This window comes from Tyto alba, unplaced genomic scaffold (assembly GCF_018691265.1).
Source record: "Tyto alba isolate M040663 unplaced genomic scaffold, T.alba_DEE_v4.0 Super-Scaffold_100000100078, whole genome shotgun sequence".
NCBI classification, from domain to species: domain Eukaryota; kingdom Metazoa; phylum Chordata; class Aves; order Strigiformes; family Tytonidae; genus Tyto; species Tyto alba.
Genome location: NW_024881268.1, coordinates 1 through 22,514, shown reverse-complemented (window position 1 = coordinate 22,514; position 22,514 = coordinate 1). Strand labels below are relative to the sequence as shown.

Below are 22,514 nucleotides of genomic sequence, written 5' to 3'. Positions count from 1 at the left end.
CAGAATTTTCATCCAACTCTAATTATGGAGTTGGGGGTTTTTTCCCATTTTACTGAAACTCTAGAACTAAAACTGAACCGATCTGCACATTTTGGTTTCACAAGTTTTATATTCTGTAAGCAAAAACTCCTGTTGTATAAAGGAGGATATTAATTTGCGCTAAAGTAAAGATATTAACAGGCTAAAATAGTCATTTGTAGAAGAGAATAAAAGCGTGTGCATAAAAAGAACAGCTTAAGCCTGTTGCGCCTCTTCACCTCTCATGCCCAAGCAGCCCAAAAAACTACACTGACAAAAATTCATTTTAAGCACTAGGCAATACAGTGGCTCTGCTCCGGTGCAGTTCTCTTTCATATTGACTGAATATTGTCCTGGACCCCTAAGAACTAACATTCCTTTGGGGGAAAAACTGAAATAATAATAATAGTTATAATTAATAAATGTCAAACCTGCATTTGTTGTATTATTATTACTGTTAATGGGTTTAATGCCCTAAGCACTCATCCCAAACAACCATAACATTCCGTTTTCCATTCTTTCATTCCCAACTACTTAGATGTTAAAAATAAGGATGTTTGATTTATAAATGCCTGTTCGACCTCCAGGCAAATAGGCAGCGGCTGGGCAAAAATTTCTAGAAAAACAGGGACCCTGTAAATTAGATTACATACCTTACAGCCCTTCTGCCTTCCTTTGGCAGCCGTTGTGCTTGGTTGTAAATCCACCTTTTATTCCATCCTGTTATCAGCCAGGCGCGTCGTTTGCTAACGAAGTACACCAATGGCAGCTGCACACCTCCAGCCTAGCTGGGATTTTTTTTTTTTTTTTTTTTTTTTAAGGATTTACAGCTTCATTTTGCTGATTCCACAGAGTCTTCCCTCACGAGAAATAGGCATTGCCCTGAATTCCCGTTTCTGCCATCACAGATTTATCACAAGTTTTCTGCAAGCCACGGCGCAATATTGAACTGCGGGAATGAAAATGCCAGGGCTTGTGTGGCCGGGTTTTGGTAGCCAGGGGCTACTGGGGGTGGCTTCTGGGAGAAGCTGCTCGAGGTTTCCCCCACGTTCTGTAGAGCCAGTGCCAAGTGGCTCCAGGATGGACCTGCGGGTGGCCAAGGCAGGGCCCACCAGCCGTAGCAGCGCCTCTGCAGCAACGTGCTTAAAAAGGGGGGAGGAAGGAGTAACTCTGCAGGCACCGACGTCGATGGAGGAGGCGGCGGAGGACGTGTTCCAGAAACTGGAGGACACTTCATGCGGTGAAGACCAGGGTGAGGCAAGCTGTGCAACCCACAGAGGTCCACAGCAGAGCAGACACCCCCCTGCAGCCCGTGAAGCTCCATGGTGGAACAGACACCCCCCTGCAGACTGTGGAGGACCCCACATTGGAGCAGACACCCCCCTGCACCCACGGAGGACCCCACATTGGAGCAGACACCCCCCTGCAGCCCGTGGAGGACCCCACATTGGAGCAGACACCCCCCTGCAGCCCGTGGAGGACCCCACATTGGAGCAGACACCCACCTGCAGCCCACGGAGGTCCATGGTGGAGCAGACACCCCCCTGCAGCCCGTGGAGGACCCCACATTGGAGCAGACACCCCCCTGCAGCCCATGGAGGCCCATGGTGGAGCAGACACCCCCCTGCAGCCCACGGAGGACCCCACATTGGAGCAGATGCCCACCTGCAGCCCACGGAGGCCCATGGTGGAGCAGACACCCCCCTGCAGCCCATGGAGGACCCCACATTGGAGCAGACACCCACCTGCAGCCCACGGAGGTCCATGGTGGAGCAGACACCCCCCTGCAGCCCATGGAGGACCCCACATTGGAGCAGATGCCCACCTGCAGCCCATGGAGGCCCATGGTGGAGCAGACACCCACCTGCAGCCCACGGAGGTCCATGGTGGAGCAGACACCCCCCTGCAGCCCGTGGAGGACCCCACATTGGAGCAGACACCCCCCTGCAGCCCATGGAGGCCCATGGTGGAGCAGACACCCACCTGCAGCCCACGGAGGCCCATGGTGGAGCAGACACCCCCCTGCAGCCCATGGAGGACCCCACATTGGAGCAGACACCCACCTGCAGCCCGTGGAGGACCCCACATTGGAGCAGATGCCCACCTGCAGCCCACGGAGGCCCATGGTGGAGCAGACACCCCCCTGCAGCCCATGGAGGACCCCACATTGGAGCAGACACCCACCTGCAGCCCATGGAGGACCCCACATAGGAGCAGACACCCACCTGCAGCCCACGGAGGCCCATGGTGGAGCAGACACCTCCCTGCAGACTGTGGAGGACCCCACATTGGAGCAGACACCCCCCTGCAGCCCGTGAAGCTCCATGGTGGAGCAGACACCCCCCTGCAGCCCACGGAGGACCCCACATTGGAGCAGACACCCACCTGCAGCCCGTGGAGGACCCCACATTGGAGCAGATGCCCACCTGCAGCCCACGGAGGTCCATGGTGGAGCAGACACCCCCCTGCAGCCCATGGAGGACCCCACATTGGAGCAGATGCCCACCTGCAGCCCACGGAGGACCCCACATTGGAGCAGACACCCACCTGCAGCCCATGGAGGCCCATGGTGGAGCAGACACCCACCTGCAGCCCACGGAGGTCCATGGTGGAGCAGACACCCCCCTGCAGCCCGTGGAGGACCCCACATTGGAGCAGACACCCCCCTGCAGCCCATGGAGGCCCATGGTGGAGCAGACACCCCCCTGCAGCCCACGGAGGACCCCACATTGGAGCAGACACCCACCTGCAGCCCACGGAGGTCCATGGTGGAGCAGACACCCCCCTGCAGCCCATGGAGGACCCCACATTGGAGCAGACACCCACCTGCAGCCCATGGAGGACCCCACATAGGAGCAGACACCCACCTGCAGCCCACGGAGGTCCATGGTGGAGCAGACACCTCCCTGCAGACTGTGGAGGACCCCACATTGGAGCAGACACCCCCCTGCAGCCCACGGAGGACCCCACATTGGAGCAGACACCCACCTGCAGCCCGTGGAGGACCCCACATTGGAGCAGATGCCCACCTGCAGCCCACGGAGGTCCATGGTGGAGCAGACACCCCCCTGCAGCCCATGGAGGACCCCACATTGGAGCAGATGCCCACCTGCAGCCCGTGGAGGACCCCACATTGGAGCAGACACCCACCTGCAGCCCACGGAGGACCCCACATTGGAGCAGACACCCACCTGCAGCCCATGGAGGACCCCACATTGGAGCAGACACCCACCTGCAGCCCATGGAGGACCCCACATTGGAGCAGACACCCACCTGCAGCCCACGGAGGTCCATGGTGGAGCAGACACCTCCCTGCAGCCCATGGAGGACCCCACATTGGAGCAGACACCCACCTGCAGCCCATGGAGGACCCCACATAGGAGCAGACACCCCCCTGCAGCCCGTGAAGCTCCATGGTGGAACAGACACCCCCCTGCAGACTGTGGAGGACCCCACATTGGAGCAGACACCCCCCTGCACCCACGGAGGACCCCACATTGGAGCAGACACCCCCCTGCAGCCCGTGGAGGACCCCACATTGGAGCAGACACCCCCCTGCAGCCCGTGGAGGACCCCACATTGGAGCAGACACCCACCTGCAGCCCACGGAGGTCCATGGTGGAGCAGACACCCCCCTGCAGACTGTGGAGGACCCCACATTGGAGCAGATGCCCACCTGCAGCCCATGGAGGCCCATGGTGGAGCAGACACCCACCTGCAGCCCACGGAGGTCCATGGTGGAGCAGACACCCCCCTGCAGCCCGTGGAGGACCCCACATTGGAGCAGACACCCCCCTGCAGCCCATGGAGGCCCATGGTGGAGCAGACACCCCCCTGCAGCCCACGGAGGACCCCACATTGGAGCAGATGCCCACCTGCAGCCCACGGAGGCCCATGGTGGAGCAGACACCCCCCTGCAGCCCATGGAGGACCCCACATTGGAGCAGACACCCACCTGCAGCCCATGGAGGACCCCACATTGGAGCAGATGCCCACCTGCAGCCCACGGAGGCCCATGGTGGAGCAGACACCCCCCTGCAGCCCATGGAGGACCCCACATTGGAGCAGACACCCACCTGCAGCCCATGGAGGACCCCACATAGGAGCAGACACCCACCTGCAGCCCACGGAGGCCCATGGTGGAGCAGACACCTCCCTGCAGACTGTGGAGGACCCCACATTGGAGCAGACACCCCCCTGCAGCCCGTGAAGCTCCATGGTGGAGCAGACACCCCCCTGCAGCCCACGGAGGACCCCACATTGGAGCAGACACCCACCTGCAGCCCGTGGAGGACCCCACATTGGAGCAGATGCCCACCTGCAGCCCACGGAGGTCCATGGTGGAGCAGACACCCCCCTGCAGCCCATGGAGGACCCCACATTGGAGCAGATGCCCACCTGCAGCCCACGGAGGACCCCACATTGGAGCAGACACCCACCTGCAGCCCATGGAGGCCCATGGTGGAGCAGACACCCACCTGCAGCCCACGGAGGCCCATGGTGGAGCAGACACCCCCCTGCAGCCCACGGAGGACCCCACATTGGAGCAGACACCCACCTGCAGCCCACGGAGGTCCATGGTGGAGCAGACACCCCCCTGCAGCCCATGGAGGACCCCACATTGGAGCAGACACCCACCTGCAGCCCATGGAGGACCCCACATAGGAGCAGACACCCACCTGCAGCCCACGGAGGTCCATGGTGGAGCAGACACCTCCCTGCAGACTGTGGAGGACCCCACATTGGAGCAGACACCCCCCTGCAGCCCACGGAGGACCCCACATTGGAGCAGACACCCACCTGCAGCCCGTGGAGGACCCCACATTGGAGCAGATGCCCACCTGCAGCCCACGGAGGTCCATGGTGGAGCAGACACCCCCCTGCAGCCCATGGAGGACCCCACATTGGAGCAGATGCCCACCTGCAGCCCGTGGAGGACCCCACATTGGAGCAGATGCCCACCTGCAGCCCACGGAGGACCCCACATTGGAGCAGACACCCACCTGCAGCCCATGGAGGCCCATGGTGGAGCAGACACCCACCTGCAGCCCACGGAGGTCCATGGTGGAGCAGACACCCCCCTGCAGCCCGTGGAGGACCCCACATTGGAGCAGACACCCCCCTGCAGCCCATGGAGGCCCATGGTGGAGCAGACACCCCCCTGCAGCCCACGGAGGACCCCACATTGGAGCAGACACCCACCTGCAGCCCACGGAGGTCCATGGTGGAGCAGACACCCCCCTGCAGCCCATGGAGGACCCCACATTGGAGCAGACACCCACCTGCAGCCCATGGAGGACCCCACATAGGAGCAGACACCCACCTGCAGCCCACGGAGGTCCATGGTGGAGCAGACACCTCCCTGCAGACTGTGGAGGACCCCACATTGGAGCAGACACCCCCCTGCAGCCCACGGAGGACCCCACATTGGAGCAGACACCCACCTGCAGCCCGTGGAGGACCCCACATTGGAGCAGATGCCCACCTGCAGCCCACGGAGGTCCATGGTGGAGCAGACACCCCCCTGCAGCCCATGGAGGACCCCACATTGGAGCAGATGCCCACCTGCAGCCCGTGGAGGACCCCACATTGGAGCAGACACCCACCTGCAGCCCACGGAGGACCCCACATTGGAGCAGACACCCACCTGCAGCCCATGGAGGACCCCACATTGGAGCAGACACCCACCTGCAGCCCATGGAGGACCCCACATTGGAGCAGACACCCACCTGCAGCCCACGGAGGTCCATGGTGGAGCAGACACCTCCCTGCAGCCCATGGAGGACCCCACATTGGAGCAGACACCCCCCTGCAGCCCATGGAGGCCCATGGTGGAGCAGACACCCACCTGCAGCCCACGGAGGTCCATGGTGGAGCAGACACCCCCCTGCAGCCCGTGGAGGACCCCACATTGGAGCAGACACCCCCCTGCAGCCCATGGAGGCCCATGGTGGAGCAGACACCCCCCTGCAGCCCACGGAGGACCCCACATTGGAGCAGACACCCACCTGCAGCCCACGGAGGTCCATGGTGGAGCAGACACCCCCCTGCAGCCCATGGAGGACCCCACATTGGAGCAGACACCCACCTGCAGCCCATGGAGGACCCCACATAGGAGCAGACACCCACCTGCAGCCCACGGAGGTCCATGGTGGAGCAGACACCTCCCTGCAGACTGTGGAGGACCCCACATTGGAGCAGACACCCCCCTGCAGCCCACGGAGGACCCCACATTGGAGCAGACACCCACCTGCAGCCCGTGGAGGACCCCACATTGGAGCAGATGCCCACCTGCAGCCCACGGAGGTCCATGGTGGAGCAGACACCCCCCTGCAGCCCATGGAGGACCCCACATTGGAGCAGATGCCCACCTGCAGCCCGTGGAGGACCCCACATTGGAGCAGACACCCACCTGCAGCCCACGGAGGACCCCACATTGGAGCAGACACCCACCTGCAGCCCATGGAGGACCCCACATTGGAGCAGACACCCACCTGCAGCCCATGGAGGACCCCACATTGGAGCAGACACCCACCTGCAGCCCACGGAGGTCCATGGTGGAGCAGACACCTCCCTGCAGCCCATGGAGGACCCCACATTGGAGCAGACACCCACCTGCAGCCCATGGAGGACCCCACATAGGAGCAGACACCCCCCTGCAGCCCGTGAAGCTCCATGGTGGAACAGACACCCCCCTGCAGACTGTGGAGGACCCCACATTGGAGCAGACACCCCCCTGCACCCACGGAGGACCCCACATTGGAGCAGACACCCCCCTGCAGCCCGTGGAGGACCCCACATTGGAGCAGACACCCCCCTGCAGCCCGTGGAGGACCCCACATTGGAGCAGACACCCACCTGCAGCCCACGGAGGTCCATGGTGGAGCAGACACCCCCCTGCAGACTGTGGAGGACCCCACATTGGAGCAGATGCCCACCTGCAGCCCATGGAGGCCCATGGTGGAGCAGACACCCACCTGCAGCCCACGGAGGTCCATGGTGGAGCAGACACCCCCCTGCAGCCCGTGGAGGACCCCACATTGGAGCAGACACCCCCCTGCAGCCCATGGAGGCCCATGGTGGAGCAGACACCCCCCTGCAGCCCACGGAGGACCCCACATTGGAGCAGATGCCCACCTGCAGCCCACGGAGGCCCATGGTGGAGCAGACACCCCCCTGCAGCCCATGGAGGACCCCACATTGGAGCAGACACCCACCTGCAGCCCATGGAGGACCCCACATTGGAGCAGATGCCCACCTGCAGCCCACGGAGGCCCATGGTGGAGCAGACACCCCCCTGCAGCCCATGGAGGACCCCACATTGGAGCAGACACCCACCTGCAGCCCATGGAGGACCCCACATAGGAGCAGACACCCACCTGCAGCCCACGGAGGCCCATGGTGGAGCAGACACCTCCCTGCAGACTGTGGAGGACCCCACATTGGAGCAGACACCCCCCTGCAGCCCGTGAAGCTCCATGGTGGAGCAGACACCCCCCTGCAGCCCACGGAGGACCCCACATTGGAGCAGACACCCACCTGCAGCCCGTGGAGGACCCCACATTGGAGCAGATGCCCACCTGCAGCCCACGGAGGTCCATGGTGGAGCAGACACCCCCCTGCAGCCCATGGAGGACCCCACATTGGAGCAGATGCCCACCTGCAGCCCACGGAGGACCCCACATTGGAGCAGACACCCACCTGCAGCCCATGGAGGCCCATGGTGGAGCAGACACCCACCTGCAGCCCACGGAGGCCCATGGTGGAGCAGACACCCCCCTGCAGCCCACGGAGGACCCCACATTGGAGCAGACACCCACCTGCAGCCCACGGAGGTCCATGGTGGAGCAGACACCCCCCTGCAGCCCATGGAGGACCCCACATTGGAGCAGACACCCACCTGCAGCCCATGGAGGACCCCACATAGGAGCAGACACCCACCTGCAGCCCACGGAGGTCCATGGTGGAGCAGACACCTCCCTGCAGACTGTGGAGGACCCCACATTGGAGCAGACACCCCCCTGCAGCCCACGGAGGACCCCACATTGGAGCAGACACCCACCTGCAGCCCGTGGAGGACCCCACATTGGAGCAGATGCCCACCTGCAGCCCACGGAGGTCCATGGTGGAGCAGACACCCCCCTGCAGCCCATGGAGGACCCCACATTGGAGCAGATGCCCACCTGCAGCCCGTGGAGGACCCCACATTGGAGCAGACACCCACCTGCAGCCCACGGAGGACCCCACATTGGAGCAGACACCCACCTGCAGCCCATGGAGGACCCCACATTGGAGCAGACACCCACCTGCAGCCCACGGAGGTCCATGGTGGAGCAGACACCTCCCTGCAGCCCACGGAGGACCCCACATTGGAGCAGACACCCACCTGCAGCCCGTGAAGCTCCATGGTGGAGCAGACACCCCCCTGCAGCCCACGGAGGACCCCACATTGGAGCAGATGCCCACCTGCAGCCCACGGAGGTCCATGGTGGAGCAGACACCCCCCTGCAGCCCACGGAGGACCCCACATTGGAGCAGATGCCCACCTGCAGCCCACGGAGGCCCATGGTGGAGCAGACACCCCCCTGCAGCCCATGGAGGACCCCACATTGGAGCAGATGCCCACCTGCAGCCCACGGAGGTCCATGGTGGAGCAGACACCCACCTGCAGCCCACGGAGGACCCCACATTGGAGCAGACACCCCCCTGCAGCCCACGGAGGTCCATGGTGGAGCAGACACCCCCCTGCAGCCCACGGAGGACCCCACATTGGAGCAGACACCCCCCTGCAGCCCACAGAGGACCCCACATTGGAGCAGATGCCCACCTGCAGCCCACGGAGGTCCATGGTGGAGCAGACACCCCCCTGCACCCACGGAGGACCCCACATTGGAGCAGACACCCCCCTGCAGCCCACGGAGGTCCATGGTGGAGCAGACACCCACCTGCAGCCCACGGAGGTCCATGGTGGAGCAGACACCCCCCTGCAGCCCACGGAGGACCCCACATTGGAGCAGACACCCCCCTGCAGCCCACAGAGGACCCCACATTGGAGCAGATGCCCACCTGCAGCCCACGGAGGTCCATGGTGGAGCAGACACCCCCCTGCACCCACGGAGGACCCCACATTGGAGCAGACACCCACCTGCAGCCCACGGAGGACCCCACATTGGAGCAGACACCCACCTGCAGCCCACGGAGGACCCCACATTGGAGCAGACACCCACCTGCAGCCCACGGAGGTCCATGGTGGAGCAGACACCCCCCTGCAGCCCACGGAGGATCCCACATTGGAGCAGACACCCACCTGCAGCCCACGGAGGCCCATGGTGGAGCAGACACCTCCCTGCAGACTGTGGAGGACCCCACATTGGAGCAGACACCCACCTGCAGCCCATGGAGGACCCCACATTGGAGCAGATGCCCACCTGCAGCCCACGGAGGCCCATGGTGGAGCAGACACCCACCTGCAGCCCGTGGAGGACCCCACATTGGAGCAGACACCCACCTGCAGCCCACGGAGGTCCATGGTGGAGCAGACACCCCCCTGCACCTATGGAGGACCCCACATTGGAGCAGACACCCCCCTGCAGCCCATGGAGGACCCCACATTGGAGCAGACACCCCCCTGCAGCCCGTGGAGGACCCCACATTGGAGCAGATGCCCACCTGCAGCCCACGGAGGTCCATGGTGGAGCAGACACCCCCCTGCAGACTGTGGAGGACCCCACATTGGAGCAGATGGATGACTAAAGGAGGCTGTGACTCCGTGCAAAGCCAACACTGGAGCAGGCTCCTGGCAGGACTCGTGGACCCCACTGCTGGAGCAGTTCATCACTGGGAAGACTGCAGCCCACGGCAGGAACCCATGCTGGAGCGGTTCACAGAGGACTACCTTCTGTGGGAGGGAGCCCACGCTGGAGCAGAGGAGGAGTGTGAGGAGTCCTTGCCCTGAGGAGGAAGCAGCAGAAGAGACATGACAAACTTACTGCAACCCCCATCCCCTGCACCCTTGCAGGGGAGAAGGGAGAGAAATTGGGAGCAAAGCTGATCCCAGTAAGAAGGGAGGGGTGGAGGGAAGTTGTTTTTAAAATGTGGCTGTATTTCTCATTATCTTACTCTGATTTGATTGGTAATAAATTAAACTAATTTCCCCAAGTGTCATGGTTTGAGCCCAGAGGACAACTGAGCATGACGCAGCCATTCATGCCCCCTTTCCCTCCTAGCACTGGGAAGGAGAAAATGAAGCAAAAGGCTCAGGGATGGAGATAAGGACAGGGAGGGATGACTCACCTATTATGGCCACAAGGAAAAGACAGACTCATTAGGGGAAGAAAAAAAAGAATATAAAGTTAATTCAGACACTAGCAACAACAACACCACTTAAAAACAGGGTAGGACAGTGAGAGGCGTTACCATGGGGGGGAAGTTCTGGAACTTCCTCCCTCTGCTCCAGCTCCTCTGCCCTCTCACAGGAGACAGTCCTCCACAAACTTTCCTCCGCCTTCAGTCCTTCCCGAGCTGCTCTGGCATAGGTTCCTCCCCACACGTTGCAATCCTCCCAGCACCAAACTACAATAGCGGGAGCTGCTTTTTGCCACAGGGTCCTGGCACCCTTCAGGCGCAATCACCTGAGGCAGCACGGGGTGCTCCACGGGCATCTGCTCCACCAGTAACCTCCCTGGGTGGCAGGCAGGGCGGCCCTGCAGTCGCGCCGTGGGGTACAAGGCGGGGTCTCTGCACTGGTGCACCTCCTCTCCTCCTCCTTTCTTCCACTGACCTCAGCATTCATCCTTCTCGTAACTCCTCCTCACAAGTCCCAACCCCCTTCTAGGTTCCCCGTCTTAAATACATTATCGCAGAGGCTCAGACACCGTTGTGCCTGGTTCCGCCTTGGCCAGAAGTGGGTCTGACGTGGAGCTGGGGGAGCTTTGAGAAGCTTCTCACAGGGACCACCACTGTAGGCCCCTCCCCTGCTACCAAAAACCCCACCACTCACTCAAACCCAGCACATAAAATCAAGTCTGGTTTGCTCGTGATGGCAATTACTGAGTCATCTCCCCGTCCTTATCTCGACCCAAGAGCTTTTTGTTGTATTTTCTCTCCCCTGTCCAGCAGAGGATGGGAGTGATAGAGCAGCTTTCGTGGGCACCTGGGTCAACTCACCACACAGAGGCTGCAAAAACAAGTAAAAATTTTATAAAAACAGGGGTATTTTCTTGTGTCTAAATTAGATTTGCAGGAATTGAGAGCCACTTATGTCCCAAATATCAGTTGGAGACAAGGGAATTCTGGCAAATCCATGAAAGTAAGAACACTGGTTCCAATTCAGCAAAGGTTCCTGTGACCTCCCAGGATCAAACTCCAACCTCAAACAAAAATCAGCCACTAAGGATGATGTGCCCACCACTAAAATCTACCTCTCTCACCAAAATGACAAAACACCTACCCTAGGCATTCAGAGGGGAAAAAGAAGAAAAAAAAAAAAAAAAAACTTAAATTTTAAAAATCACATTACAAAACTCACTCCATACTGAAAAGACTCATTCAGAAACCACCAAAAAACAGAAAAAGGAAAAGAAAAATTTTCCTGCACCTCCACCCGTAGGGCTCACCTGGAGGGCAGGGCAGGTGCTTTTGGGGTTATTTTTTCTATTTTTACGCTAAAAATAAAGAAAGTTCAGAGTCTCCTGACGCAGGAGTTGGAGACCAGGACTCCTCCTTGTACTAAGAGCGTGTTGACCTTCAAGCAGAAGCCATCACATCTTCCTACTTGCTGAATTAATAAAGTATCCCGCTGACATCCTTTAGGCGATCCCTTTTCGCCTTTTTTTTTTTTTTTTTCTTTATTTGCCACTTGAGTAAATGGGAGCCCACTGGGCTTGGCAGAAGCCCAGCCAATGGGTCCCGTAGCAGGCAGCCTTGAAGAAGGTTTGTCCCACAGTGAGCCTGGTCTCAAAAATCAGTTGTTTTCACTATGTAACAATTTACAACAAGAAATTTTGACTTTGTTTGCTAGCCGAGTCTTGAAATATTTTAAACTGAACTATTGCATTCCCCTGGAAAAGCAGAAAACGTGTTTAAAATTCATTTTCAACGTACCCATAGGAGATCCAAGATATTGTAGACATGGCATAAACTCCATCTGCTGATACCTGGACAGACCTTCATCCACCTGCATATTTAAAAATAGGCCAAAATAGCACTTTTGGGGCCAGGTGTGACACACTGCAGAGAGAAGGACCATGGTCTGAAACTGAATCTTGGTGTTATTTCTGTTTCTTTGTTAGTTACAGCCACAATAGTCACTATCATGACCATGTTCCCAGCTAAATTGACGCTGGATCAAAGGACAAAGAAATTTTACAGCTCCCCCTGTAAACACGGGACTGACTTGTCACGAAGCTGGAAAGAGCAGCCGCTGCTGGAGACCTCAGAAGCGGCGCAGATGCGTCTCAAGGTCTCACAAGGCCCCGACGTGAATGGAACATGAATGTTATTACTGTGTGTAAGAGTTAAAAATAATAATCTCCTTTGTTGCTAGCGTGTTGTGGTTTGAGCCTACTCAGCAGCTAAACGCCCCGCAGCCGCTCACCCACCCTCCCCCCACTTGGGAGTGGGGAGGGAATCGGGGGGCAAAGGGAGACTCGGGGGTTGAGATAAAAACAGTTTAATAACAGTGACAGAACAACACGCTGACAGCAGTACCAACGGGTAACGTACCACACAGCCGCTCACCTCCCGCCGACCGCCTGCTGATCCCCAACACACAGACCCCACAGCCACACCCCCGGAAGTGAGAGCCCCTCCTGCCCCGCTCCTGCCTTTATATGGTGAGCATGATGTCACATGACATGGGCTATCGGCCAATCGGGGCCCAGCCCTCCAGCTGTGCTCCCCCCGCCCCCGCACACAGGTGAGGGCACTGGGCCCTGGGCAGCCCCGGGGGTCTCAGGGGGCTGCAGCTCCTCCCGCTGCTAAAACCAACAGGAACTCGAGTCCAGCCCCACCCAGGACACAGTGAAAGTATAAACAGAAACTGAGGTGGAGCCTGGTGCTGTAGGAAGAAGTTTCATGACAGTTTGAACTACAGTCATGAATGTAGAGCAGTTGCTTATGTCTGCAAACTAGTAACTTTTATTTTTTTAGGTAGACAATATGTCTCCCAAAAGCTGAATTTTATCTATCACCAAAATTTATTATCTCCCCTTCCAGTTACAAAAAAAAATAAAATTTGTTTGGAAAAAAAAAAAAAAAAAAGTGTATTTTCTCTGTGACTGCTCACATCTCGGACAGATCAAAATACTCTTGACAGTGTGACATGACCAAGATCTATGGTCTGATTTATTTGGTTTTGGGGGTTTGGGTTTGTTTTTTTTTAAACCATAATGAAGTTGCATTAGGAACATTGGCAAACGTGAAAAGCACCATACAAGAAAACGCCCTGAGCCTGTTGTTTGTAGCTGATAATGGAGATGCTGAGTGTAGGACACACTTCTCTGCCTATAAACGGGGGGCAGCATGGGGAATAAGTGTGATGAGTCGGAGACCTGTCCCCAGTGATCTTGTGGGGATCGCGAATACGTGGCGGGACGGTTCCCGTGACTGGGGCGTTGCAGTGGAGGCACACACACTCCTTAGGAAGGACCAGAAAAGTTGCCCCTTTATGGAGCGCGTGGGACGTTTCCACGGAGATGGATGAGGAACCAACGGAGACCTCCCGGGTTAGGACGGACGCGAGAACAGGCAACGGTGACGTTGTAGTTGTTGTCTGCTACAGGCCAGGAGGAACAAGCAGCTGAGGCCCTCTACAGACAGAGGAGCACCCTCACATCCACAGGCCCTGGTGCTCATGGAGGACCTCAACCAGCCTGACCACGAGTGCCCGAAGCAGAGCAAGGGAGCTGGTGAAGGTCATATGAGGAGTGGCTGAGGGAGCTGGGGTTGTTTAACCTGGAGAAAAGGAGGCTCAGGGGAGACCTTACCGCCCTCTGCAACCACGTGAAAGGAGGTTGTAGAGAGGTGGAGGTCAGTCTCTTTTCCCAAGTAACAAGGGATAGGACAAGAGGAAACAGCCTCAAGCTGCACCAGGGGAGGTTTAGATTGGATATTAGGAAAACTTCCCTCATGGAAAGGGCTGCCAAGCATTGGAACAGGCTGCTCAGGGAAGTGGCCGAGTCACCAGCCCTGGAGGTATTCAAAGGACATGTGGACATGGTGCTTAGGGACATGGGTTAGTGGTGGAGTTGGCAGAGTTAAGTTTACAGTTGGACTCGAAGATCTTAAGGGTCTTCTCCCACCGAAATGATTCTATGACTCCAATCCAGCAGGTTCCTGGCGAACCTCGTTGACAACCGCCTCCTCCAACTGACAGAGGAGCCGTGGGGAGATGTGGTCTGCTGAACCTCACGCGGAGGCCGTACAGATCGTGGATTGGGGTGGGTTGGAAGGGACCTCTAAAGGCCATCTACTCCAACCCCGCTGCCGTGAGCGTGGAGATGGAGCCAAGCTCTTCTCAGTGGTACCCAGTGCCAGGACCAGAGGCAACAGGCCCGAACACACACAGGAGGTTCCCTCTGATCATCAGGAAACGCCTTGTGAAGGGTGAGAGCGACCGAGCGCCAGCTCAGGCTGCCCAGAGAGGTTGTGGAGCCTCCAACCCTGGAGATACTCAAAAGCCATCTGGGCATGATCGCGGGCCACCGGCTCCAGCTGGCCGCTGGACCGGATGACCTCCAGAGGTGCCATCCAACCTCAACCATTCTGTGAAATAATATTTCTTTTGAGCTCATTTTTAGCTCATGGCTACGTTACCTCCCCATAGGCGCCCCCCCCCCCCATAGGGTCGGTGCCTGAGTGGGGGCTCCCCAGTGTCACGCAGCCCCACCGATGCCAGAAGAAGCCAGGCAATACCAGGATGCAACACATTCTGTATTTGAATTATATTATTTTTTCCCCCAGAAATACAGGAAAAAAGGGAGAAGGGAACACAAATCAGGTACAGGAAAGAGGAAAAAAAAAAAAAAAAAGGTTATAACAAAAAAGAGATATTTTCCCCCCACCCCTTTTCCCACCCCCTTTTAACACCCTCCCAATTTGGGATCTGGGGCTGGCTGGGATCCCAAGGCTCCACCTGTACTGGGAAGAAAGTGTTAACAGACCCCAAAAACATCACCTTTTCACCCCCAAACCAGCCTCAAGCTCCCCATACAATGCCACCCAGAGCCATTCCCAGTCCTCCCAATTTCTGGCCAGGACTCGGATCCTCCCTCAAGGGAGGATGGAGGAAGGGTCCCCCTCCTCCTCAGTCTCCAGGACCTGGGGCTGTTTTTTGGGGCAGAAACCCTAGATTTGAAGGCAGTCAACCAACTCCGGGAAAACTGGATTAACACCACCTCTGGGGTAAAAGAGGGGTCGCTCCAGGGCTAAGTCCCTCATCCTCCCAGTATACCAGTGAAAAACCCACCTTCCTCCCAGTGTATCGGTAAACTTCCCCATCCTCCCAGCATACCAGTTAAAAACTTCCATCCTCCCAGTATAGCAGCAAAGAGCCACCACCCTCCCAGTACACTAAGGAAAAGTCCCCTTCTTCCCAGTGTACCAGTTAAAACCACCTGTTCCCCAGTATACCTGTCAAAAAACGTATTTCTAGTACGCTAGTGAAAAAGAAAACCCCTGTCCTCCCAGTGTACCAGCAAAATCACTGTATCCTCCCCCAGTAACAGAGCCTTGTCCTCCCAGTATACCAGTGAAAACATGCCTTCTTTCCAGCATACCAGTTAAAACTTTCACATCCTTCCAGTATACCAGTAATAAAGCTCAGTCCCGCCAGTATACCAGCGAAAAAACTCTGTTCTCCCAGCACGCCAGTGAAAAGGGCCTTCCTCCCACCATACCAGTGAAAAAGCAGTCTTCCTCCCAGTACGCCAGTTAAGAACCCCCGTCTTCCCAGTATACCAGTTCAAAAAAACCCAATTTCCCAGTATACAAACCACCAGCCCCTACGCTCACAATATACCAGTGAAAAACCCAGCCTCCTCTCAGCAGACCGGGGAAAACCGCCACGCTCCCAGCATACTTGTTAAAGTCTCCCTCCTCCCAGCACTCCCGTTTACTCCTGCCCTCCCGGTGCTAAGGGCCCTCCTCCCCGCAGAGCGCCCAAGAATCCTGCCTTCCTCCCAGCACACCAGTCCCCCCTTTCCTCCCAGCCCCCCCAGTCTCCCCCCACCCTCCCAGTACGGGATCACCGCCGCCCCCTCTCCCCACCGCCCGCTGCCCCGTGGCTGAGCACCCACTGCTCAGGGCCAGGGTCTCCAGACATGGCAGGGTGGACCCAGCCGCCCCTCGCCCTCCCCCGGCGCCTCCTCCTTGGGGCAGCGCTGCCGAGAGTCCTCGTGGCCGCCGGGGCTGCTGCCGGGGCCATGCTGGGACCCCAGGCTGGGACCACAACTAGGCCCGAAAGTAGGCCCGAAAGTAGGCCCGAAAGTAGGCCCCGGACCAGGCCCGTAACCGTGGTAACCGGGACACCCGGACCTGTCGCCGGGGCAACAGGGACCATCACCGGGGCAACCGGGGCTGTCGCCGGGGCAACAGGGACCATCACCGGGGCAACCGGGACCGTCGCCGGGGCAACCGGGGCCGTCGCCGGGGCGATAACCGGGGCCACAGTCAGGCCTGTGAGTAGGCCCCACACTAGGCCCTGGAGTGGGCCCGAAGCGGTGGTAACCGGGCCCGTAACCGTGGTAACCGGGGCAGCCAGGCCCCACCCGCGGCGCAGGCAGTCCATGGCGGCCGGCGGGCCCGGCGCTGTCAGCGGGGCCAGCGGTGAGCGTTGGGGGACCGACGGCCGCAGGGCCCGGGACGGGACAGGGGGGCGTCGCTGGGACGGCCTGCAGGAAGCGGGCGGCGCGGGCCAGGCACTCCCGGTAGCCACTGCGGTAGCGCCGCAGGAACAGCTCCTCCATCCCCGAGGGCTCTGTGCCGGAGAGAAACATGGTGACCCCCTCTGCCCGCCTCCCCCCCAGCCCCACAGCAGCTGCCCAGGAACCCACAACACGGCGTGTCCCCTCCCCTGGGGGTGGCTGTGCGGTGGGGTCCCAGGGTGGGGGGAAACTGAGGCACGGAGTTAAGGGAGGGGGTGCCCCAGGGTGGGGGGAAACTGAGGCACGGAGTTAAGGGGGGATGTGCCCCAGGGTGGGGGGAAACTGAGGCACGGAGTGAAGGGAGGGGGTGCCCCAGGGTGGGGGGAAACTGAGGGGGTGCCCCAGGGTGGGGGGAAACTGAGGCACAGAGTTAAGGGAGGGGGTGCCCCAGGGTGGGGGGAAACTGAGGCACAGAGTGAAGGGAGGGGGTGTCCCAGGGTGGGGGGAAACTGAGGCACAGAGTGAAGGGAGGGGGTGTCCCAGGGTGGGGGGAAACTGAGGCACAGAGTGAAGGGAGGGGGTGCCCCAGGGTGGGGGGAAACTGAGGCACAGAGTGAAGGGAGGGGGTGCCCCAGGGTGGGGGGAAACTGAGGCACGGAGGTAAGGGGGGATGTGCCCCAGGGTGGGGGGAAACCAGGGTGGGGGGAAACTGAGGCACGAAGGTAAGGGACGGGGTGCCTCAGGGTGGGGGGAAACTGAGGCACAGAGTTAAGGGAGGGGGTGCCCCAGGGTGGGGGGTAGGTGTCCCAGGGTGGGGGGAAACTGAGGCACAGAGTGAAGGGAGGGGGTGCCCCAGGGTGGGGGGAAACTGAGGCACGGAGGTAAGGGAGGGGGTGTCCCAGGGTGGGGGGAAACTGAGGCACGGAGTTAGGGGAGGGGGTGCCCCAGGGTGGGGGGAAACTGAGGCACGGAGTTAAGGGAGGGGGTGTCCCAGGGTGGGGGGAAACTGAGGCACGGAGGTAAGGGAGGGGGTGTCCCAGGGTGGGGGGAAACTGAGGCACAGAGTTAGGGGAGGGGGTGTCCCAGGGTGGGGGGAAACTGAGGCACGGAGGTAAGGGAGGGGGTGCCCCAGGGTGGGGGGAAACTGAGGCACAGAGTGAAGGGAGGGGGTGTCCCAGGGTGGGGGGAAACTGAGGCACAGAGTGAAGGGAGGGGGTGTCCCAGGGTGGGGGGAAACTGAGGCACAGAGTGAAGGGAGGGGGTGCCCCAGGGTGGGGGGGAGGTGTCCCAGGGTGGGGGGAAACTGAGGCACGGACCTGAGAGGGGCTGATCCCGCAGGAACTGCACCGTTTTCTGGAGGATCTCGGCCTTCTCCACCTTGGGGTTTCGAAGGCGCTGGGGGGGTGGGGGGGGGAGGGGAGAGAGAGAGAGAGGGGGTGGGGGGGGGGGGGGGAGGGGAGGGGGGGACACATGTCACATGAACCGCGACGGTGGGGGCAGGGCGGGGGCGGTGGGCGGCCCCATGTTGCTCTGGTAGAGCCCCCATATCGCACCCCAATAGTCCTGACAGCACCCAAAGGAGCCCCAGGAGAGCCCCCAGAGCATCCCAGTTGTGTCGTGACAGTGCCCCAATAACGCCCCAAGAGTATCCCGATATCACCCCGACAGGGTCCCCGTAACGTCCCGACAGAGCCCTGATAGTGCCACCACAGAACCCAAATGCAGTCCTGATAGTATCGTGATAGAGCCCTGATAGTATCCCAATAGTGCCCTGATAGTATCCCGATAGTGCCCTGATAGTATCCCGATAGTGCCCTGATAGTATCCCGATAGAGCCCTGATAGTATCCCGATAGAGCCCTGATAGTATCCCGATAGAGCCCAAACGCGGTCCCGATAGTACCCTGATAGTACCCTGATAGAGTCACGACAGAACCCTGATAGTATCCCGATAGTGCCCCGACAGCCCCCGGGAGTGTCGCGGTCGTGTCCTGATAACGTCCTGACAGCCCCGATAACATCCCGACAGGGCCGTGACAGCCCCGCCGGTGGCAGGAGGCACCAGGATGGAGCTGCTGCAGCCACAGCGCCGGGCAGGATAACGAGGTGACAATTGCGATGGATAATCGTGATAGAACCCCCCCTCCCAAGGGAGCCCTGAGTGTCAGCACAGTCACAACAGAGCCCCCCCAGTCACAATATTGTCACGACAGAGACCAAATAACGGTGAGCAGGTCGCAGCAGAGTCATGACAAAGTCCCAAAGGATATGATAGTCATGATAAGGCCCTGATAGTCATGATAGAGCCCAGACAGAGCTGTGAAAGTCACCACAGAGCCAGAACTGTCACGATAGCTGCACTAATCGTGATAACGCCACAGGATAGCCCTGACGGAACCTGACAGAGCGCACAACAGAGCCGTGACAGTCGCAGTCGAGCCTTTACAGCTGTGATGGAGTTGTGACAGTCGCAATAAAGCTGTGAAGAGCCGTGATAGTCACGAGAGCGCCGCAACAGAGCTGCAATAGAACTGACAGTTGTGACAGAGCCACAACAGAGGTACGACAGTCACGACAGAGCAGGGATGGAGGTGTGATAGTCACGATGGAGGCACAATAGTCATGATAGGAGTGCGATAGTCGTGACAGAGCCATGGTAGAGGCACATTAGTCAAAACAGGGCCACGATAAAGGCGCAATAGTGGTGACAGAGGTGCAATAGTCACGACAGGGCAGTGATAGAGGTGTGAGAGTCATGACGGAACCACCATAAAGATGTGGTAGAGGCGTGATAGTCGCAACAGGGCCACAACAGAGGTGTGGTAGTCACGACAGAGCCATAATAGTTGCAACAGGGCAGTGATAGAGGTGTGAGAGTCGTGATGGAGCCACAATAGAGGCATGATAGTCACAACAGGGTCATGATAGAGGTGTGATAGTCACGATAGAGCCGCGATAGTCACGACAGGGCAGTGATAGAGGTGCAATAGTCACGATGGAGCCACCATAGAGGCACGATAGAGGTGCGAGAGTCACGATAGAGCCGCGATAGTCACGACAGGGCAGTGATAGAGGTGCAATAGTCACGATGGAGCCACCATAGAGGCACGATAGAGGTGTGATAGTCACAATAGAGCCGCGATAGTCATGACAGGGCAGTGATAGAGGTGCAATAGTCACGATGGAGCCACCATAGAGGCATGATAGAGGTGCGATAGAGCCGCGATAGTCACGACAGGGCAGTGACAGGGGCACCCTAGAGGCGCGAGAGTCGCGACGGGGCCTCACCTCGTCGCGAGTGGCCGCGAGCAGCAGCAGCCGGAGCCGGTCGAGGCTGCGGTTCATGCGGTCGCGACGACGCTTCTCCATGAGCGGCTTCAGGAGCTGCCCGGGGGGAGGGGCAGAGCGAGAGTGAGCCCGGGCCAAAGGGGCCAAACGGGGCCAAACGGGGCCAAAGGGGGACAAGGGGGCCAAAGGGGGCAAAGGGGGACAAGGGGGACAGAGGGGGACAAAGGGGGACAAAGGGGGACAAAGGGGGACAAAGGGGGACAAGGGGGCCAAAGGGGGACAAGGGGGCCAAAGGGGGACAAGGGGGCCAAAGGGGGACAAAGGGGGACAAAGGGGGACAAGGGGGGACAAGGGGGACAAAGGGGGACAAGGGGGGACAAAGGGGGACAAAGGGGGACAAGGGGGACAGAGGGGGACAAAGGGGGCAAAGGGGGCAAAGGGGCCAAAGGGGCCAAAGGGGGACAGAGGGGGACAGAGGGGGACAGAGGGGGACAGAGGGGGACAAGGGGGGACAAGTCAGAGCCTGGACCGGGGCAAGGCTGACCCAAAGTGGGCCAGGCGAGCACGGGGCTAGACCCGGGTGGGCCGGGGTGAGTTGGGGTCCTGGGGCCAAACCGGTCTGGGGGCGACTCGCTCCCAGTGGTCAAGTCGGGGTCAAACCAGGCCAACCCGGGCTGGGGGCAGACGGGGTTGGGATGGGGCCGAACTGGGCCAAACTTGGTCAGGTCCAACCGAGCTGAACCAAACTGGTCCAAAACAAAGTGGGCTGGGCTGAACTGGGCCATATGGGGCTAGGCCTGGGTCAGCAGGAACTCACTGGGCCAGCTGAGCCGGGCCAGAGCGGGCCAAACGGGGCCGAACCGGGCCAATATGAGCCAACGTGGGCGAAGCCGGACCAAACTGGGTCGAACCAGGCCAATACGAGCCAACGTGGGCCAATCTGAGCTGAACCGGGCCAAACCACGCCAAGTCCTTACTGGGAACTGGCCTGAACTGGGCCAAGCACACACAAAACCAGAACGGGCCAAACCCGAACTGGTTGTAATTGTGCTGAACTGGGCCAAACTGGCCAAGACCAATCCAGGCTGAACCGGGTCAAATGCTAATCGGTCCCAGCTGGGCCAAACCCAGACTGGACCAATCTGGCTGCACAGACCCAAGCCCAAACTGGGCCAAGTGGGGACAAACAGGACCAAGCCCCAAACCAGGCTGAACTGGGCCAAACTGGGCTAAATGGGGACAAACCAGTTAAAGTCCAAACTGGACCAAGCCTGATCTAGGCCAAACCCCAACTGGGCTGAGCCAGGCCAAACTGGGCTGAATGTGGCTGAACCCAAACTGGGCCAAGCCCAAATTGGGCCAAACTGATCCAAACCAGTTAAAGTCCAAACTGGGCTGAACTGGGACAAAGGGGCATGGACTGGGACAAGCCCAAACCAGGCTGAACTGGGCCAAGCCCAGACTGGGCTGAACTGGGCCAAAGGGGTCCAAACCAGTTACAGTCCAAACTGGGTTGAACCGAGCCAAAGGGGTCAGAACTGGGCCAAGCCCAGACTGGGCTGAACTGGGCCAAAATGGGCTGAACTGGACCAAAGCCAGACCAGGCCGAACCAGACCAAATGGGTCTGAACCAGTTAAAGTCCAAACTGGGCTGAACCCAGCCACTGGGGTCTGAACCAGGCCAAGCCCAAACCGGGCTGAACCGGGCCGAACTGGGCTGAACTAGACCAAAGCCAGACCAGGATAAAGCAGACCAAATGGGTCTGAACCAGTTAATGTCCAAAATGGGCTGAACTGAGCCAAAGGGGTCCAAACCAGGCCAAGCCCAAACCGGGCTGAACCGGGCCAAGCCCAAACCAGCCTGAAGTGGGCTGAATTGGGCTGAACCAGACCGAATGGGTCTGAACCAGTTAAAGTCCAAACTGGGTTGAACCGGGCCAAGCCCAGAGCGGTCTGAACCGGGCCAAAGGGGTCGGTACCGGTTAAGGTCCAGGCTGGGCTGAACGGGGCTGAAGGGGCGGGAAGCGGGCCGGGCCGAGCCGGGCCGAGCCGGGCCGATCCGGGCCGATCCGCCGTTACCTTCCTGGCGCTGGGCGGCTCCGCGGCGCTGCTCATGGTGCCGGGGCCGCGCCGGGCGGGTCTGGGCGGGGGGCGCCCCACGGAGCCTTTATGGGACCGGGCGGCCCCGCCCCGCGGGGGGGGGGGGGGCACTGGGGGGAGGGGGCACTGGGGGCACTGGGGGGAGGGGAGCGCTGGGGGGGGGAAATGGGGGTGCCGGGGAGGGGGAGCACTGGGGGGGGGGGGGAAATGGGGGTGCCGGGAGAGGGGGAGCACTGGGGGGGGGGGG

The 22,514-nt window shown here is 59.7% G+C and overlaps 1 protein-coding gene across 1 annotated transcript; it reads right to left on the bottom strand.

Annotated features, from left to right (window-relative positions):
- Positions 1 to 16,316: 16,316 nt before the first annotated feature.
- LOC116964899 (transcription factor HES-7) lies at positions 16,317 to 22,310 on the bottom strand. The gene is made up of 4 exons (XM_042802781.1): positions 22,247 to 22,310; positions 20,168 to 20,263; positions 18,197 to 18,275; positions 16,317 to 16,993 (listed from the first exon to the last, which is right to left on the bottom strand). The coding sequence occupies exons 1-4, from the start codon at positions 22,280 to 22,282 to the stop codon at positions 16,317 to 16,319; spliced, it is 888 nt and encodes a 295-aa protein (XP_042658715.1). The 5' UTR covers positions 22,283 to 22,310.
- Positions 22,311 to 22,514: the final 204 nt, after the last annotated feature.

Bases quoted from the DNA above. Each gene is read 5' to 3' on its own strand.
- LOC116964899 (XM_042802781.1), bottom strand. From the start codon at position 22,282: ATGAGCAGCGCCGCGGAGCCGCCCAGCGCCAGGAAG. The intron at 18,276-20,167 runs GTGAGGCCCCGT...CCACCCCCCCAG, and splicing joins TCGCGGCCACTCGCGACGAG to CGCCTTCGAAACCCCAAGGT. The intron at 16,994-18,196 runs GTCCGTGCCTCA...TCTCCGGCACAG, and splicing joins GCGGGATCAGCCCCTCTCAG to AGCCCTCGGGGATGGAGGAG.